The sequence below is a fragment of the Prinia subflava genome, chromosome 14, assembly GCF_021018805.1.
Source record: "Prinia subflava isolate CZ2003 ecotype Zambia chromosome 14, Cam_Psub_1.2, whole genome shotgun sequence".
NCBI lineage: Eukaryota > Metazoa > Chordata > Aves > Passeriformes > Cisticolidae > Prinia > Prinia subflava.
In genome coordinates, this window is record NC_086260.1 from 15,525,560 (window position 1) to 15,545,412 (window position 19,853).

At 55.7% G+C, this 19,853-nt stretch overlaps 3 protein-coding genes across 7 annotated transcripts in view; 1 reads left to right on the forward strand and 2 right to left on the reverse strand.

The window, feature by feature from the left end:
- IP6K1 (inositol hexakisphosphate kinase 1) overlaps positions 1-9,181 on the reverse strand; it is a 37,145-nt gene extending 27,964 nt beyond the window's left edge. The window contains exons 1-3 of one of the 4 annotated variants that reach the window (XM_063411227.1): positions 8,994-9,181; positions 8,627-8,681; positions 4,153-4,252 (exon numbers count right to left, since the gene is read on the reverse strand). The gene's annotated coding sequence lies outside the window, so the exon portion shown is untranslated. Of the gene's footprint in view, positions 1-4,152; positions 4,253-8,626; positions 8,682-8,935 lie in introns of all 4 variants that reach the window. The other 3 variants (XM_063411228.1, XM_063411229.1, XM_063411226.1) reach the window with 3 other exon arrangements.
- Positions 9,182-10,830: 1,649 nt separating this feature from the next.
- CDHR4 (cadherin related family member 4) lies at positions 10,831-16,861 on the reverse strand. 2 transcript variants are annotated; one of them, XM_063411160.1, is made up of 20 exons: positions 16,752-16,861; positions 16,346-16,366; positions 16,027-16,217; positions 15,792-15,954; positions 15,627-15,712; positions 15,415-15,510; positions 14,876-14,979; positions 14,667-14,803; positions 14,421-14,586; positions 14,181-14,331; positions 13,787-13,889; positions 13,378-13,593; positions 13,158-13,297; positions 12,937-13,084; positions 12,661-12,863; positions 12,443-12,582; positions 12,329-12,364; positions 11,284-11,350; positions 11,159-11,189; positions 10,831-11,023 (listed from the first exon to the last, which is right to left on the reverse strand). In XM_063411160.1, the coding sequence occupies exons 1-20, from the start codon at positions 16,801-16,803 to the stop codon at positions 10,968-10,970; spliced, it is 2,307 nt and encodes a 768-aa protein (XP_063267230.1). In that variant the 5' UTR covers positions 16,804-16,861; the 3' UTR covers positions 10,831-10,967. The 2 variants fall into 2 exon arrangements, with proteins under 2 accessions (XP_063267230.1, XP_063267229.1); XM_063411159.1 differs by having other exon boundaries at positions 16,346-16,418; positions 16,752-16,808.
- A 13-nt stretch (positions 16,862-16,874) lies between these two features.
- INKA1 (inka box actin regulator 1) lies at positions 16,875-19,852 on the forward strand. The gene is given in 3 exon segments (XM_063411169.1): positions 16,875-16,979; positions 16,981-17,061; positions 18,923-19,852. Coding segments are annotated over 3 exon segments (1,056 nt in total). The 3' UTR covers positions 19,793-19,852.
- The last annotated feature ends 1 nt before the right edge of the window (position 19,853 follows it).

A 19,853-nucleotide genomic window follows, 5' to 3' on the forward strand; every position in this document is an offset into this window, starting at 1 on the left:
AAATATTGAGGTCTGTCATGGCAAACATACTTTAGACAAAGTGCACTAAATCTAGTACTTAATTTAAGTAGAATATATATGACATAGTATCTGATGGGACTGAAAGCTAAGGTAGTAATTTCATTTGAAACCAGGTGAAACTCTACACAGAATTTCATACAAGGATACTGTCACCCCTTCAACATGGCAGAACACACGACACACAACCCAGGGTCACTGAGGGGATTTTGATCTGGGCCTGTTGTTATCCTGTAACTCTCCTGAGGATCAGCATAATCTGCAAGGCTTTCATCGCTCATACTGAAAATCTTAAAGCTGTTAGAATACCTTGGGGTTGTTTTGTGGCTTGCAGCATGTCCTGGAAGGCAAAGGACAAAGAATTACCAGGAGGCCCAGCCAGGTGAGTGGAAATGAAAGGCAATCTGAACCTGAAGCTGTCTTCTCAGGAGACACATGCCATGAGTCAGACAATCACAACTTCAAGCTTGGCAAGGTGCTACATGTTCTGAAGCACATAACCCCAAACCTGGCATTTAAAAATGTCTGCAAGATTATTTTACCTAATCAGGAGCCAGTACAACCATCCTTTGGTACCTTCCTCTAGCAAATGTCACACTTCCAAGGGATCCAAGACAGGAACTCTGAACACAGTTCACTATATTCCTAAAGCATCTTCCAAAGGGACCTTTAACATTCCAAATCTTCATTATTACTCTCCTATACACTAACCCTGGGCAGCAGGCCCGTTCAAATGCTCCACCACATCAGCCAGCTCTGTTTGAGGGAACAAGAAACTCTTCCTCTTCCTTTGGAATTAAGAACCAGACAACCAAAGCAGTCATAAACAAGTCCCTGCAAACACTCTACAGGTCACAAATTCCCAATATCTTATCTACATGTTAAGCTGCTGAAGTGGATCTCAAAGCTCCTTCCAACAGGCTTTCTAGTGTGCCACTTACAACAGCTGAGGCCACTGGTTACGTAAGACACGTAAAGCCAAAGCAAAACAAAAGTATGTTAAACCTGATATGTCAAATTGGTTTGCAGATAATTAAATGCAACATCTGCATATATATATAAAAATTCTGCCCCATATGCTAAAAAAGCACAGCACACTCATCTGGAAGTCACACAAATTGTGGCAAGTTTTGTCTTTAACAGCAAAACCTCTCTCAAGTGTATTACAGCTACCTTGGCTTTTCACACTTTAAATTCTTCTAAAGACACTGCAAGGCCATGCTGCAGGTTGGTTTGGGTTGGGTTTTTTTCTACAAAATAACAGTCTGCCAAATCACGTGTATTCTCACAGCCACCACACATCACGGGCTGTAAACAGCTGGGGAAAGCCAATTTCCCTTTAATTTTCTCTTCCAGATCAATACAGTGTGATAACATGTGCCAAAAGCTTATCATCTCAGGCTGAAAAACACAAAATAACAAGCATTATGGGTGGAAAATAACACAGAGTTCTCTTCCTTGAGAATCATAAAAAAAACTGTAAATGACAGGAAACCTGAAACAAAGTGCTTTGCACTCACAAAAGAGTCAACCTGGCAAGCTCACTACCACAGGACACTGATCTTTGGAAGAATTCTTAAAAGGTTTTGAATGTTCTTCTGGCTGTCACGTCACAATGGGATGAACTCCAAAAAACAAACTCTCAAACAGTTCACCATCTAACCTGTGATCTTTAAATGCCAGGTTTTAGGAAGATATTTTAGCTGCAGTGAATAAAGACCTCGGTTCACTTTTGGCTGGTGAATGACACAATACCCTTAACTATTTTAACTAAGAATATTTGAGTCAAGCTGCATTCACAAATCAAATAATTTTTAAGACGGCTAGATTTTGTCATTAGGTGAACAAAATTGTCAAAATGTTCAGTTTTCTAAGCTGCTGAAATTCATTGGACATGTCAGTGCTAAGGATGCTACATAACTAACATACAAACCACAGGAATGGAAAATTCTGTGATCTGACTTAACTAAAGCTAAGAATAATTAAGGGGAAAAACAGAAACCCCCAAGTGCTGTTATTAAAGGAAAAAAAATACCAGTGTGCAGAGCACCTGAATAGAAGTGAAAACTATTCAAACTCTGCATGATGCACAACAGTGATACACCTATTCAGTCTGACTAAAATAGAGATATTTTCCTCAGTTCTGTAAAAATAAAAGATCCATAAAGCATGCCTGATAATGTTTATTGGTTCACATTTAGCTTACTGTCAAATTTTAGTAAGTGTATTCAGGTCAACACTTGTGGTATGAACTGTGAAGTATTAAGACCTCAATTACACAAAGAAGATTTATGCCCAAGTAAAGGAAATGCCAATTGCACAGCATAAGAAAACACACTTAAAATATCTGGTTCTAATGGAAAGTAAAGCAAATCAGTCCATTATTTGCAAAAGTACAGGGGATCCATAAACATTTTATACAGTGTAACATTTAATCTAAGTAAAATCTACATCGTTGAGACAAACATGATATGAGTTTATTACAGGAAGCACGGGGGTGTTTAAGAAACTATCTAAAAAAACCCTGCATGTGTATTGTTTCAACACAAATTGAGCTTCAGACAGCTTCAACCATTTTTTTGAGACAGACTCAAAAGACTGAAGTTAAAAGTTCTTTTTATTTCTGTGTTTGTGGGATGAGAGTCAACTTCAATGAATTCAACATGTCTATTCCTCAGGTGTGTCACAGGACACCATATATAAGTTTTGTAATGAGATCACAGCTCGAAAAAGTGCAATAAACCTTTCACCACGCAGCAGTGCTATGAGGGCCTTCCAAAACTCAAGGACTTTACCATTTTTTTAACCAACAAACCAATGGAAGAGCAGAATATCTCATCTCTTGCAATAGCTCCAGCAATTTCATGGCAGTTACTCGATGGTTTGATTCAGACACTGAGTAAGACACAGCACTGTGTAGCCCCCAGGCTTCTCTCCCAAATCCTTCCTGCTTTAAATAACTCACTGACATCTGCACTCGGTGGTGCACTGATTTTGGTGCTCAAAGCTGCTTATCGCCTATAGTTAGCTCTAATGAGATCATGACTGCTCCCCACACGTGCTTAAGCTGCTCAGACAGTTCTGTCAAAGGACACAGAACAAACAGCCAGCCCTATCTTCTTGTGCCCTTTTTAAGATTTCTAAACTCACTTTTGGAAATGCTTGACAATACTTTGATACCAACAATGGAACAATTAATTGGAATTAAAGATCACATGATATTTAGCACTAATACGCTCTGGAAGTTTAAAAAATTGGGGGAAATGCAGCTCAGCACAGAACTGCGGGGGGGTGGGAAGAAAAATGTCAGAACAGAATATATAAAAGGGTATACAGTAGTTTAGCTTTAGAGCAGCACTTAAGTCAGCTGTGACAGACACAGGAGCATGCCCTGAAGAGAAGACACCACGTGTCTCCTCTCTTTACTCCAGGAAGGTGGAGCTCAGCTTCTCTGAGCAAAAATGCATTTTGCATTTCAAACTAAGACCATTACCCATACAGGTCAGGGGCTTCCCCACCAGGAAACTGAAATGTGAGACAAACACTGCTTAAACACACCACGTCTAAAGAACACAAGGTCATCTGAGTCTGTTTATACCACAGGTACACTGAGTCATATCTTTGTTGATAAAGAGTTGGGGGAAAACAGATATGAATGACTTTCTTCCAAATTCGGGACAGCACAAAGCAACCTCTACGAAACTGAAAGACTGTCAGACCAGCCTTACCAACTTTCAGCAAACTAACCTCAGCATAGAAAGGAAAAAAACAGACAATGATGAGAGTTCTGAAACCATCATAAGGTGACTCAGCTGCAAATCAGCCACCTAAATGGCCAGAATTACTAAAGCATGAGTGAGCTTCCAAATCTTGGAATTCTAGTTCTTATTACAAAGAACTGACACCAGTTTGGTGAACGAACAGGACTGAATTTTTTTCACTCTGTGCTAGTAGTGCACTTACCTGGGTACTCCTGTCATATCTCTCAAAGATAAAACTCCAACAAACTGTATCTACATATGCTTACTTGAAGAGTAAAATTACCAAGGGAGAGGTAAAAAGCAAGCAGTTTATTTCTCCTTGCATCTCTAAGGTGGCTGCATATGTATTCTGATTAAAACAGAGAAAAGTTACCTTGGAGATGTCACCCAAGCTCCTTTGGCTGAGCAGTCACTGGAATATGGAGCCAACTTCTCTCAATCAAGAGGGAGCAGGACCCCAGAAGCAAGTCAGCCTGCAAAATGATGTATGGAAAGGCGTTAGCAAGTCCTAAATTAGCTTTGATTTAGATCTTTACTTGCTTGTCAATTCAGAATCTTTGAGAGCATGCCTTCCCTAGAGACTGGGACTGGAATTCACAAGTTCCTTTCAGGATGCAAATGCTCTCACTCACTCCTGTGGGCTCTGACAGATGCTCTTTACCCAACCCACCAGTTGGGCTGAGGGGACACAGTGTCCCCAGCTGCCTCAGCCACCCTCAGCTGAAAATTCCCAGCCATGGAGCAGAGCAGGATCCGTGACTGTTCCTCACCAGGCAGGGATGGGCATTAGGGAGGAAAGGCTGAAGCAGAGTATATTAAACCCCAGCAGCTGCACAGGCCTGCTTGGAGGCACCAACACAAGGGAGGCAGTGTTTGGCAAAGCAGCAGGACAGCTGGTGAAGGAGATAACCTTTCTAACTACAAAAGCTAAATCAGAGACAGCTTATCTACTGCAGCTCTCAAGCACGTGTAGTGACGCTCCTACCAGGACAGACACATCCATATCATAACCTCTTTAACTGCTTTTATCAGATTTGGTTGACACAGATCCTCTACTAATGTAATTATGGCAGCTTTCTCTGTGTTATTTTTTAACAAAACAACTGCACCCGTTTTAACTACTGTGGATACATTATACAGATCTGGAGACACCCTGCAATAGCAAAGCTTATTCCTTTACTCCCAAAGAAGGGTTTCAAACACTAATGACACCACATACTGACAGAGGTGATGCAAAATAAATGCAAGCTTAAGACGCTTGTCTTTTACACGCAGTTAATGCTACTCAAAATGCATACCGAGGAGCCTGTGGAAATAAATACAGGCAAAGGAGCTGCACCTCAGTACCATCTGCAGAGTGGTTCACACCAGTATGGACTACACAGGAAGCACAGGCAGCCCAACACACGGATTAAGAGAATTGCATCTATTAGGAAGCACATCCACCCGAACAGCACACTGGGAAAGCCAAAAATAACAGCTGCTGCCACATCAGCACAACACTGCGCACAGCGATGCCTGCAAAACAGAAACTAAGCAGCCACACACACACACTTCCTCTTCCTCCCCCCACCAGCAACAAACCTGATATTAAACACTGGCCAGCATCCTGCTCTGCATTCCTGTCACACCAGGAAGGGAAAGGAGGGAGACTGCTAGCTGCTCCTCCATATAGCTGAAGGGCTCCTTCAGTTTACAGCACATAACACAAATACTTGACATGGCTCTTGCAGAGGGTTCTGTCACATTTTCTTTTCTTTTGCTCCTTTTTTCAGGCTCACCCATTTCAGAGCTCACTAGGGACCCTCTGTACTTACTAGACTTGTTTTTGATACATTTCCTCTCACAGACTGAGAGGTCAGAAATAAAAGCAGTAGTTCCTAGTAGTTCCTGGACATGTCTAATGGCTTGTCCATTATATAAACAAGCAAGCAGAGAGCTACACACGAACTCTGCAAATCAAGCTCAGTGCTAAACCCTGCCCAGCACCAAAACTGACAATGTGACACTGTCAAATGCAAGAGTAAACAAATCAGGCTGCAGCTTTTAGTCAATGCTAAGTTCTGAGACTACAAGTCCCAGCATCAACACTCCACTAAGATGTTCATGTCTCCAACACGTTACAAGCTAATTCCTGATGGACAGATTGGGGGAATCTACTGACAGCAAGTGAAGTGCCTGGGTTACACTGCAATAATCAAGGTCTCTGTAGATTTTCCATGGCTTCAGTATCTTGCATTTCAACCACAGATGGAAGAAACAGACTTCTTTCTAGAGCATGGGTTCTGGATACCCAATTCAAACTTAGCACCTACATTTCTTATCCCAATGAAATGCACAGTCAGTGCCACCCCATACCCAGCATGCCAGCCAGAACTCACCAGATCCACAAAAACCTTTAGGCCCAGACAAACTAACTTAAAACTGAAATCTGAAAAGTGATCAAACCTTTTTATAAACATTTGGTGATCCACTGGACCACAGAGACTGTGCCCTGTCAGCAGATGGGCAACAAATAGCCCCGAGCTTGTACAGGGCTCCTCATCTCACACCAGTCAAGCTCAACAAGGTCACATTTCAGAGTCTGAGCATTTTACCCAGAAGGAATAAGCTCCACATTTGTGGAGAAAAGGAAAGAAACAAACCAGGCAGCTCAGATGGGATGAGCAGAGCAGACAACTGCGTCATTAAGAAGAAATCATAACACTTGTTTAAAAGGCCAATTAGCTGATTAAGGGCACAGGTACTACTCCAGCCTGGGCACTTTTCTGACCTCTGAGTGTTTGCTAATCTAACCTTGACTTTTCACTACGTGCAATGCAAGACAGAGTAACTTCCAAGTCAGTTGACTTGCATAATTTGCCAAGAGAGGGGATCTCAAAGTACATCTAATTTTACTTTCTATAATGTTTTTATAAGAAGGACATGCTCAGTGCTGTCAGCCTGATGATGAGGCACACAATGATTCACAAAAGCAAAAGGAGAGAAGCATGGGCACTACTGTTTCATTTAGTTCTTAAATATATGTGAAAAAGTAGTTTAAAATTATATTTACATACAAGAAAATGGATAATGTAAAAATACACCGTTGCAGTCTTACACAGTCCCACTGCAGGTTACCCTGAACTCAGCTAAGACCCCATTCCAGCCACAGCCCCATTTCCCTTGCAAATTCATTTAAGCACCCACAAAGCTGGGTAGAAAAACAGTTTGTCTTCAGCTTGATCAGTCTTTAAGGGAACTCTGATCCTCACAGGCACAATCAACAAGGCAAGAACCTCCTAAGGGTTGCAGTCTAGACTTACATGAGCTGAAGTACCTGTGAAACCACACATGGAACATGAAACTGGTGATCAGAAGCAGATCTTAAAAGCTGTCCCCTTTCTCATCCCAACAGATAATCGTGCTCAATTTCTCTTCTTCTATGCAAGAAACACGTAGAATTGCCACAAAGTGCCTAATGAAAAACCAGAGGGTCCAGGAGAGCATCCCACCTGCATATCCTACCCTTCCCATCAAAGATTCCTATACTAATAACGTTGTATACATCAACTTCCCCCTCCAGAAGCTAAGGATCACTTCCCCTGTTCTCCCAAAAGTCCTTACTAGACAGGAAGCAAAGGCAAGGCCATGAAAAAGGAGATCTCAGATCAGCCTAACAGGCTCTAACCAGAATAGAATAAAGTGTTCATTCATGCACCTGGAAATGGTTGTGCTGAAAAAGCTGAGAGGGTATGAAACACCCTTTAAGAAAGAAAAAATAAAAATTAGCACTAAAACAATTCAAAACATTGACAAAACAAGAATTTGATGCCATTGAAAAAGTAACCCAATGCTATCTTGCTTTATAGAGCTCACAACTAAATCTTTTCACAACCTACCACTTTCCTTCCAGCTCCAAAACAAAGCACTTACCTTAGGTCAGAGCTAAACTAACCCAGAAAAATACTTCAAAATCTACATAATAAAAAATGTTACATGGGATTAGGAGAGACCTATTTAGGGTTACAGTGACAACATGCAATAACTGATACACCTAATCCTAAAACACTTTGAAGCTCCTGACAGAATTTCTATAAAAAGGAAATCAGAACCTTAGTTCAGTAATAAACAACAAGGGTACCATTATTTTTCTCCATCAAAAGCCTGATCACACACACAAGTGTTAGCATATCAGCTGCAGGTGACAGTTCACTACAATGAGACTTTCACAAGACACTAATGCATATTATTTTGTGAGACAAGCTACCAACTATGCTTACACAGCCCTAACAATCACAAAAACATTACATTAAATATAAACAGAGACCCAAGCCCCCACCATTCCTGCATCATTCAGTGTTTCGTTAGGAAAGGCCAATTTTGGAATCCAGCTCTGGAAGCTCTGAATACCAAGTTAAGCCAGGTGAACCTGAAGGGAGGAAAAGCAGATGGAGCAAAAACAGAGCAATACAGGTTGAAATGACAAAGGCAGCACATACAAAAGTATATTGCTTGGGAAAAAAAAAAGGAAAATAAAAGGAAAAAAAGAAGGGAAGAATGAAAAGAAAGAGGGCTGGCGCTGAGCTTAAAAAATAAGGAATATGGACCCTGAGACCAGTATAAATTAAGAGTAGCTAAAAAACGATAAGGAGTCGGTACCACCAACCCTAATTCCACTCCTCCTTGGAAGCCCCGGGGAAGGTTGGTCCTGGTCCAGGTCTGCGGCCCCATGAGCACACCTGGCCCGGGGGACTGCCAGGCACTCCGGGTGTCCCCAGCGGGGCAGGCAGCGCTCCCGGGGCCACCCACACCCTCCCTGCCGGGGGGCAGCACGGACGGGCCCCCAGCCCCAGCAGCCTCCTCACCATGTTGGTTTCATGTTACCGCCGCGGGTTCCGAGCTCCTTCCTGCGCGCAGCTCCTGTGGAAGGCAAGGAAGGGCACAAAGGGAGGGGACGCTCGCTCTGCCCGCTGGGCACGGCCCTGCCCCGCCACCGCGCTGCCCAGCCCGGGGAACCCCGCCCTGGCCGTGCCCCAGGCGGGCCCGCAGGGGAAAGGTCCGGATCTCACCCATGCACACACCGGGACGTACCGGGCTCCCCCCAGCCCCTCCTCACGGGACCGCGCACGGACCCCTCCATTCCAGGCCCACCCCGGTGCTCGCTGCCCCCTCACCCCGGCTGCTCACACGGGGCCGTGCCTGTGTACCCCCTCACCCTTCACGGCGCCGCACCCGGATCTCCCCTTCACGGCAGCGCGCTCGGCTCAGCCCCCCGACCCTCAGCCTGGCCAGTCCCCGCCTGCCGCGGCTCACGGGGCCGGCGCTGCCTGCCCGGCCGGGACACCGGAACGCGGAGCCCCAGCGCCACCGCTCCCAGCCGCTCGAATCAACAACAAGATGGCGGCGCTCTAGCGGGCGGAGCCCGGCGCTGGCCGTCATAGCAACCGCGCCGTCCAAAGCCCGCCCGGTCGCGCTGCGCGCCAATCCACACCCGAGTCCCGCCCCACGGGGGCCCTTTTGGACGCTGATAGGTCAAAGCCGGTGTCGCTCAAGCGCGGAGCAGACCCGCCCTTTCCCGAGCGTGGACGGCAGCGCACGTTAGGCACACGTGACGCCCGCCAGAGCCCCGCCCCCTCCCTGGCAGCGCCGCCTCATTGGCTGTCCGCGGAGAAGGGGGGGCGCTCGACCAATGGGCGCGGCCCGCGCGGGCTGGGCGCGCCCCGCCGAGCCGCGGCTCCGCGTTCCGAGCCCACCCCGGCAGCTCCGCGCTGCGAACAGTGCTCTTCGGTCAGAGCCCACCCCCGGCAGCTCCGCGCTCCGAGCAGCGCTCCGCGGTCAGAGCCCAACCCGGCAGCTCCGCGCTGCGAACAGTGCTCTTCGGTCAGAGCCCACCCTGACAGCTCCGCGCTCCGAGCAGCGCTCCGCGGTCAGAGCCCAACCCAGCAGCTCCGCGCTGCGAACAGTGCTCTTCGGTCAGAGCGCACCACCGGCAGCACTCGTCACTTCCCGATCAGAACCCACCCGGCAGCTCCGCTCTCCGAGCAGCGCTCCTCGGTCAGAGCGCACCCCGGCAGCTCCGCGCTCCCCGCTCCGAATTCACCCCCGGCAGTTCCTCGCTCCTCAGTCCGAATCGCGCTCCCCGATCAGAACCCACTCCCGGCAGTCTGCACTCCATGTTCCCCCATACAAACTCACACCCGGCCGTCCCTCGGTCCCGCCCTCAGAGCTGCCCGCCCCAAGCCCCCGGGGCAGCTCTGCATCCCCCTCCGGCCTCCGCTCCGAGCGGGGTCTCGCCACTGGGGCACGCTCACGCACCACTCTGGTACCATGAAGGGTTAAATTTCCGAACGGTCACGGTTCCCGTGGGTTCAGGGCAAAAGGGACCCTCAGGCAAAGTCACACAGGTGACCCCTCTGACTGTGAAATTTCACGGCTGGCTCCTGTTCCCCTTCCCTCCCCTTAGTCACCTATTCCCCAAATTAGTCTCTTCCCTCTTATCCCGCCAGCGCTTCGTTTCCCGAGGAGATGCCAGGGAGGCGTCCCGTGGCGCGCTCCTTTGAAATTCAAATAACCAGTTTTCCGCCTCCCGCTGACGCCTTTATAGACTCCCGCCGCTCCCAGCTCCTCCTGCGGCGTCCCGCTCACCTGCACCCACGCTAATTCACTTTTCCTCCCAATTATCAACCCATCCCCTCTGCCGACCAGCTGCTCATCGCACCCGTTTGCGCCTGCGAGCGCTGTAACAAAACAGCTTGAGGGACACACGGGACTCAGGGCAAAAATTGCTGAAAATTACCCGTGGCTGGGTTTTCTTGCCCCAGATAACCTCCCTGTGGAGGACTGCCCTGGCTAGGTCACATCCAGAGGCTACAGAGATGCTTCTGTGACCCAAGCAGACTTGGCCAAAGCTCTTGTGATATTTTTCACAGTGCCAAGCCCGGTGCCAATCCTTGTCCTGGGTCATGCCACTCACACCGCTGACGAGACAGTGTTAATGACCACCACAGCAGGACAGCCACCAGCAGCACTGCCCGGCAACGAGACTCCCTAAGGCAATCACAGCAGCGTGTGCAAACTCTGACACCATTTATTAGGTCTAGACTGGCTGAGGTGCTAGGGGTCTGCCTGCACCCCGTGTGAAGCAGTTTGGCCACGAAGGATGGGTCTCCTCCTCGGGGGTCACGCCAGCTGTCTGCCAGTGCCTGGTCAGATCCAGTGCCAAGCCCCAGACACGCTGTTGAAGACATAGTCCCTGCCGGCGCCTGAGATGGAGGCAGCACTCAGTCACTGCCACACGGGCTTGGCCCTCATCTCCCCTGTCCCCAGACCCCTCTGCCTGGGGGACACAACCCAAGGCTGCTGTTGGGGCTGCTGGGGCTGTGGGACAGGGCACTCACGTGGGTCCTGAGCACGGCCATCACACTGCCTCTGTGTGGAGGAGAGACAGGAGAGGCTGCTGAGGGCCACAGAGCTCTTCCTGCCTCCCTGGCAGGGCACCCACCCTCGGCTGCCACACACTTACTGGGCTACTGGCACGTGGGTGTCCCTGTTCCTTTTTGCCCCCGCTGTGCTCCACCACATCCCAGGAGCTGCAGAAGGAAGAGGGGAAGGGAGGGAATGCTGTGAGTGGTGGGCTGCTGGCCACAACCCCAAGAGACGCTGGTGAGAGTGACTTGCCAGCCAGGTTTTGCCCTGCCAGCTGCACCCTGTTCAGCCCATCATCCACCTACCTGATTGTCCCTTGGCAGAAGGGGACTGTGACAGGGCCCTGCTCCCTCAAGCACCACCACCTTTCACCAGTGCCTGAGCACCAAGCAGGTCTGCCACCACATCCACTTGTTTCCCCATGTGGTGGCACTCATCTTGTGCTTGGAGGATGCTGTGCTGGGGGAGCCGCCAGGGCCACCCACAGGGGCTGAGCCCGGGTCTTCTCCCTTGCATAGTCACTACAGCCTCAGTGTCACCAAGCACTGTGTCCCCAACTTTACCAATTAATCCAGATCCAGCTATGCATCACCTCGGGGTAGTTATGCCACTGGATGTGGCTGTTACCCTGCCCATGAGCTTGCATGTCTCTTCCTTGCTGTGCAGACACTTGGCACAGGCTGGTCTCCTCAGGCTCTCTCCTCTCACCTGTCATTATCACTGATCCTCCAGGGGTTGTGCAGCCTGCTCACCTCCTCCCTGGGAGCTTTCCCTGACAAATGGGGCTCACCCCTGCCAAACAGGGGCTCCCCTGGTGAGCTGCAGTGACCTCAGCCCTAGTGCCAGGACCCAGCCTTGCAGTAGGCATTTGCACCAGCACTGTGCCATCCCACCCTGTCCACTGCAGAGTTTGTGCCCCAGCCTGGGCACCAACATCACTGTCTACTGGCCAAATTACCCTCTCTGCTCCTCTAGCTCCCATCAGGGCTGCAGCCTTGCCCTGGGCAGAGACAGCTCCCTGGCACTGCAAGCCACGGCCAAATGCGGAGTATATTAAACACACCCCATGTGCTGTGTCTCCCTGGCTACCTGCAAGGACAATACAACTGCCAACACGACCTCCCTGGCCATCTAGCACTCACCTCTTGGCCAGGAACAGCTTGCCAGGGGCCCAGTTTCTGTGGGAGGAGCAGAAGGCAGCCGTGAACCCTTAGTCTTGCTCACCATGCTGTGCTGTGAGGGGGGCTGGGGCTCACCTGCACAGCAGGTTCCGGGCCATGCAGCCCAGGGTGGCCAGCAGCAGGGCACCAGAGATGGTCAGCACGGCTACAAACCAGGCCGGCGGGAGCCACACTGCCTCTGTCTGCAGGACAACCAGAGGCTCCTTCCGCAGCGTCTGTGGAGGCAGTGGGGTGAGGGGCCACGGGAGCTTCAGTGGACCTGGAGCACCACCTGGTCACTGGGCTCTACCCACCGTGTGCTGGGTGGTGGTGCTGGGTGGCACCGGGGTGCTCCGGGGGGTGACGTGCACCACCAGTGCCACCAGCGTGCTGCGGTGGCGGGCACCAGAGCCGCCCCACACCTCCACCAGTAGGACAAAGGGCTGGGGCTTGGCTCGGTCCCTGGGGAGGTAGACAAGGGTGTTCCCTTCCAGCCGAAAGCGCCCGTCTTCATTGCCTGGACGAGAGGGTCTGCTCAGTGTCACACCACGGCGAGGGCCGGTTTGCGCCGCGGCTTGGCCGCTCCTCACCTCCAACAATGGTGTAAGTCAGTGCGGCGCCGTCGGGGCTGCTGTAGCACACCAGGCGGGTGACAGGCTGGCGGCTGCCCGGGGACCCGGCCGTGATCCGCAGCTCCTGCACCTCGGGGATGCACAGCGGCAGCTGGTCCGGCACAGCCTGCAGGGGGAAGCGGCAGGGCACGCACCGTCCTCGCACCCACCACGGCTCACCCAGCGGGCTGCCCTCGCACCTGCAGGCGCACAGACACGTCGCACAGACGGCTCTGCCTCTTCCTTAGGTCCAGGTCATTGTGCGTGTCCGTCAGCCGCACCACCAGCCTGTAATTCTTCTGCCGCTGGGAGTCCAGGGATCCCGCCACGCGGATCTCTCCTGCGGGAAGGCAGGAGCTGCTGGGGACGGGTTGGTGCCATGGGGTGTGGCCAGGGCTGTGGAAGGGACCGGGTGCTCACCTGTGTGCCTGTCGATGGAGAAGGGCTGTGCAGGGCCAGACCCCCCCTCCAGGCTGTACTCGAGGCTGTCCAGGGGGTAGTCATTGTCAGTGCCAGCCACACGCCCCACGACGCTGCCGAAAGCCGCTGTCTCTGGCACGGTGAAGGTGGCACCGTTGGGGCACGCCGGTCTGAATTCGTTGACAGGTGTCACCGTCACAAGCACAGGCACACGGGCTGTGTGGCACACAGCTGCTTAGCCATGCTGGCAGCACCCCACAGCCTGTGCCAGGCTGGGTGACACGGGGACAGAGGCACCAGCCCTGGGGTGGGCATCTCTGGGGCAGCAGGGAAGGAATTTTTCCTCTGTGATCCACTGGTTTGGGGATTGGGAGAGGTCTATTCCCACCCTAGGGACGTGGGCACTCACTGCTCTGCAGGGGCTGCCCTCCCACTGTCACTACAATGGTGGCTGTGAACTGGAAGCCCAGAGCAGCCACAGCCTGTGAGTCGTAGTCCAGGGTGGCGTTGACCTGCCAAGCCAGGAGGGGAATGTCAGGCAGAGCCGAGGTGCTCTGCAAAGCTCAGATGCCCTGCAAAGCCAGAGTATCCCACAAAGCCAGGGTGTCCCACAAAGCTGCAATGCCAGGGGAGAAGGAGGGAGCAAGGACAGAGAATGGGCAGGCCTTGGGGAGCAGGGAGCCCTGAGGAGCCCTGACCCAAAACCTGGCATGACAGCACGCGTCCCAGGGTCCCACTTGTCCCACTGAGCTCTGGGGTCTGGGCTTGCTGTCCACCTGGGCACTGCCCATGGCCGCACTCACCTTCAGCTGTGGCCCCTCCATGCACAAGTGGGAGCGGGAGAAGGGAGGCCCCTCAAGAGCATAGTGCAGACACCCATCAGTGCCGGTAGAGTCAGTGCACCTCAGTGTCACCAAGGTGCTGCCGGGGGACACAGTTTCGGCCACCTGGGACCTGTGGCAGGGCAGCCAGCAGCTCAGCCTCTGCCCCACGACCTGGGCACAGCAGAGAGTCCCATGCACCCCACTCCCCCTGAACCATACACGATGATGGCTGGGACACATCTTGGTGCCTGACGGTCTGTCCCCTGCACGGTGACATTGACTGTGGCGGTGGCCTGGTCTTTGGGGCACAGTGCGTTGTAAGCCCGGATGAGGAGGTGGGCACGGGTCATCTCCAGCCGGCGGGTGCTGCGGATCTCACCTGTCACTGCAGGAGGAGCCATGGCCTCACACTGGGCACAGGGACACGGACAGGGCGTCCTTGGGGATCCCCACTGCCCTGCTCACCCTCGTCAATGGTGAAGAGTACAGGAGCCACAGGAGCAAGGAGGGCATAGCGGACATTGTCACCTCTGGCATGGACCTGTGTGACCACCTCCCAGGGGCCAATGCCTCCTGTCACCGTCACAGCCCGGTGTGGCTCCCTGCAGGCGAGGTGGGCATTGTGGCACAGCCTGGTGCCACCAGCACCCCCCTCCTGGCCCAGCCCCACTCACGGGAAGGTGATGTGGGGACGGTGTGATGGCAACACCTCCACCTTTACAGCCCCGCTGCAGTTGTGCCCACGACGATCCCTCACCTCAATCTCCAACCTGAACGTCTGGGGGGCGGCACGGGGGAAGCTGTGAGACAGCTCCGAGTGGCACCAACAATGGAGATGGGGATAGTGATGAAGTTACTAATACAGACAGGAACAGGAATTGCAATGGGATGGGAACAGAAACAGGGACAGAGACAAAGGAGAGGGGGCAAGGGATGAGAATGGGGCATGGAGAAGGAACAGAGGTGGAAAGAGGTGTGGAAATAGAGATGAGTATGAGCTGGACACTTAAATGGGCAGGAATACAGACAGGGATGAGGCTATGGACAAGACTTGAGATGCAGAAGGGAATGGGGACAGGGCAAGAGCACTTGTGGGTCCAGGGAGACAGGGGCCTAATGGGAAGAGCAGGATGTGGAGAGCTGTGGCTGGGGAGGGTCTAAGCCCCAGTGGACTGAGAGGTGGCTGTGACCAGCCTGGACTGCTGGTGCCCACCTGGGTGTCCTTGTAGGGGTCAAAACCATTGTCAGGTGCCAGCACCAGGCCCCGGCGGGTGAGCGTGAGTGGTGTGTTGTGGTTTCGGAGCCTGAACTGCAGAAAGGAGGGTGATGGGAAGCCCTGTCCCACTCCTCCACACCCAAGGCTCTGATGTCTCCAAGGCTGCTCCCTTCTATGGGAGTGTGTCCCCCCAGGGAGCTGCCACTCACCGTCAGCCCACCAAGCGGCTGTGGCAGCACCGCATACAGGGGTGTCCGGGGTGCCACATCTGCCAGCACCTGCACCACGTCACCCTCTGGAGCACAGCACAACTGTGGGAGCTTGGTGCTGACTGGCACCCACAGCCCCCGCTGCCCTGTGCCCCCATTCCCTACCTGCACTGGCAAAGGGGCTGTCACAGCGCAGCACATGCCCTGCTGTCACCCAGACAAAGAGCCGCTCTTCCACCTCATCCTCACCGGGACAAGCAGCCCGAAGGATCAGCGTGTACTGGTTCACCTGGTGAGCATCGAGCTCTACACCAGCACGCAGTGTCACCTGCCATGGGGACACAGTCACTCAGCAGGGTGCCTGCCAGCTCCTGCCCCACCCCCTAGTCCCCAGTCACACCTCTGCCCGGAACGTGGTGGCATCCACGGAGCTGATGGCAATGGAGTTGAAGGGGTGGTTGGGCTCGATGCTATCCAGGGTGACATTGGGACTGCTGCTTGAGTTGCTGCAGGACACAGTCACCTCAGCGACGCGGGTGCCTGACATGGCGTCCTCACTCAGGGCCACCACACGTGGCAAGTCGGGCAGGGCTGGTGGGAGACCCCAGGGACCACCGATGGCTCATCCAGCTGTGCTTATGGAGCTCTGCTCCTGCACCTCAGCAGCAACGCAGGTTTCCCTGCCAGGCACAGCTGGGTCCAGAACTCCCCACTCTTACCTGTTGCTCTGACGAAAGTCCCTGCAAAGAGGAGAGTGTCATGCCAGCCTGCCAGGTGTGCCCTGCCAATGCCCTGAGGAGGCCCCAGAATTCCCTCTGTGAGCTGCTCTGATGAAACCCCAGGGGTGTCTGGATATGCCACAGTGCTGCCCAAAAGAAGCCCCAGTAACGTCCTGGCAATGCTGAGGACACCCAGGCAATGCCCTGAGTATGCTCGTGTGATGTCCCACCCCACCTCAACCCAGCCAGGCACCTGCCAATCCCTCTGCCTATCCTGGGGTCAGCCCAAGGAATGCGGGAGCAACCGAGGAGAGCAGGAGAGCCTCTCCCCTGTCCCCTTCCTCTCGGTCAGCCACCCAGCATCTGGCAAAGGGTGCCCCGAACACTGTGCCCTTGAAGCACCTACCTGGGCCAAAGAGGCTGAGGAGGAGGAAGGTGAGGTGGCCATGCATGCCCATGGCTTGCTGGGTGTTTGGGACAAGCTGCAGCCGGTTGCCAGGGCTGCTGGGCACCACCCTGGCCCGGCGTCATGCTGTCCATTCCCACCCATGGTGGCCGTCCCGGCCAGGGGAGGGACAGGGCACGGCTCCAGTGCCCCCAGCTCCGCACGTCGCCGCTCCCAGCCCCTTGCCACTGGCAGCTCCGTGGCGTTTGGCTGCCACCCCACGCTGCTTCACCACGCGGCACGCTCGGGAACCGGGAAAATTAGCTGGGAGGTAATTTTTGGCCGTGTTCTCGTTCATTTGCAAACCAGTGCCGCTTCTCCCGGGATCCCCATTAAGCGCTATTTGTTCTCAATTAACGGGCGCTGCGGCCAGGGTCACTCTTCCCTTCCCTCCTCCAGCGCCCAGCTCGCCTCTGGCAGCCCGGTGGCGGGGGGTGCCGAGGGGGGCTGCCCTCCCTCCCGGCGGGGCACACCGGGCTGCGGGACCCCCGGTTACCGAGGTGCTGCCGGCCGGGACACGGATCCCGCCCGGCCCGGCGGTGCCCGGGTGGTGCCCGGCGCGGGGCCCCGGGGCGGCGGGGAGGGGTCCGTGGGCGGGGCGGGGCCCCGGGGCGGCGGTGCCGGTGCGGGCCGGGCTCACGTTACGGCGGCCCCATTGGCCGGGGCGGGGCCGGCGGGCAGCGCCGGGAGGCGGCGGGCACGGCCGGGCGCTCCGTCCGCTGTCGCTGCTGCTGCTGCTCCGGCACTGGGAGCGGAGCCGGGAGCGGCGCCGAGGGAGCAGGACCGGGCATGCACAACGCCCGCCCGGACGAGATCGGCGCCGACCGGGTGAGTGCCGCCGCGGGCACCGGGAGGGAACGGGACCGGACGGGACGGGACGGGACGGGACGGTGCCTTCACCCCGCCGCACCGGGACTGCCGTGACGTCCAGGTGCTGCCGGTGACATCAGGGCCGTGACATTACACGCGAGGCCAAGGGCGGCGCGGGGGACGTGGGCCTCCGGTGGGACACTGATGGTGTGGGGGCACGGGTGGCCAGTGGCCACAGTGTCCAGCTGTCAAGGTGCCAGCGGCACCGTCCCCGCGGAGCTGCCACCCTGCCACCTACCTGGGCTGTCCCGAGGGACGGCGGTGACAGCCCTTCGGCTCTCCTGGGCCTGCCCGTGCTGACCCAGCACCTCACAACCGGCTGCCCCAGTGTTCCCGGCCAGTGGCGAGACTGGGCGGCTCGGAGTGGTGGCACACTGCCACTCGGGCTGGATTAGAGACGGTCCCAGCCAGAGGGGAGGGGGACAGGGATTGGGACGGGGACGTGGAGAGGGACAAGGACAGTCCTGCCAGCAGCTCTGTCAGGGCCAGCCAGAGGGGACAGAATTATCGGTCCTGGAAGCAATCCCTCCTGCACAGTCAGCTTCCCGCGACTCCAGCGCGGAAAGGAAAGCGGACGTAACACCCTGCTTTTGGGTTCAGACAATAGGAATTCAAGAGCGAGGAGCGGCCCGGCTGCGGGAGCCAGGAATCCCTTCCAGCGCCCGCCCGGCCGTGCTCCGTTCAGCCCTGGCTGCCTTGGTCTCCTGTATTCCTCTGCGTTTGGGGGGCCCAGGGCTGACGTCACCTGGGGTGTCCCCAGCTGGAGGGCACAGGGTGGGTGGGTGGCCCCGCCAACGCACAGGGGCAGAGCCCTGCCCCAGCACCCGTGGGTGCCCTGGGGCTGCCGCTGGCCCGGTGCCACCGAGTGGGACCCTGCTGGAGGGGTGTCCTTGTTGCCTCCCCCCCGAGAAGGGGGCACTCGAGGCGCTGTCGGGGGGGCAGTGGGGCGCCCGCTCCTACGTGCCGCGGCCCTCTGTCACTTCCCGCAGGCACGGCCGGGGTGGGTGCCTGCTGGCTCACCCGACAAGCCGCTGCACGCCGGCCGGCTCCGCGCAGGAGCCGCAGGAAAGCGGGGCCCGGGGCTGCCGGCAAGCCGGGACCTGCGCCCCGCTCTCCGCGCCCTGCTGCACGCCCATCGGGCCCGCAAAGCCCCCCCGAGCCGGGGCGGGGGGACGCGGGGTGCCGAGGAGGGCGGGCTGGGGGATCGCGGGGCCGGCTGGGGGCGGCGGGGACCGCCGTGCTGATGTGCTCTTTCCCTGCAGTGGTGCCGGCGGGACGCGGGCCCGACGCTGCGGGCGCACATGCACGGCACGCGGCAGGCACCGCACCACCCCGGGAGGGCGCCGGGACCGGGCCCCCGTGCCCCGCGGCCCGGCTCGGCGGCGGACTCGGCCTGCAGCCTGGATCCGGGCGGCGACGAGGAGGAGGGGGGGAGCCCGGCCGCTCGCTCCCCCCCGGCCAGCGAGCGCAGCCTGGAGTTCGACTCGGGGTACTCGGAGGCGTCGGGGGGCACGTGGAGGGAAGAGGAGGTGCCCGTGCGGCGCCGGCATCTGCTGCCCTGCCAACGGGCGCACCGGCTCTCCGCCGGCCCCGCCGCCACACCGGCCGCCCCCGCCCGCCGGGTCCGCCCCAAATCCACCTCGGACGCCTGTCTGGAGCAGTGGCGAGCCCTGGAGCCCGCCGACACGCAGGACTGGACCGTAGCACTGCTGTCGCAGAGCCGGAACCGGCAGCCCCTGGTGCTGGGCGACAACTGCTTCGCTGACCTGGTGGAGAACTGGATGGACCTGCCCGAGGTGGGCGCCGAGCCGCGGCGCCGAGCGCCTGCCGAGCCCTCCCGGCGGCTGGCCAAGCCCCCCGCCTTCCTGCTCAGCCTCTCGGGGAACGTGCGCCGCAAGCTGGCCAACATGGCCCGGCCTCGGGGGGCCGACGGTGCGCGGCCGGGGGGCCGCGATGCCACCAAGCGTTTCTCCTGCCCGCTGGGGCTGGGGGGACAGCCCAAGGGCGCCTGCTTCCACCAGTCCCACAGCAACATCGCCCAGCTGGCCACGGACTTCCACCGCTTCACCGCCTTGATGAACAGCCGCAGCCGCCAGCCCATCATCTGCAACGACGTTATCGGCTACATTTAGCCCTGTCGCTGCGGCCCGCACCCCCACCCTGTAAATAAACCCCCGTTTTGTACGGTCTGGG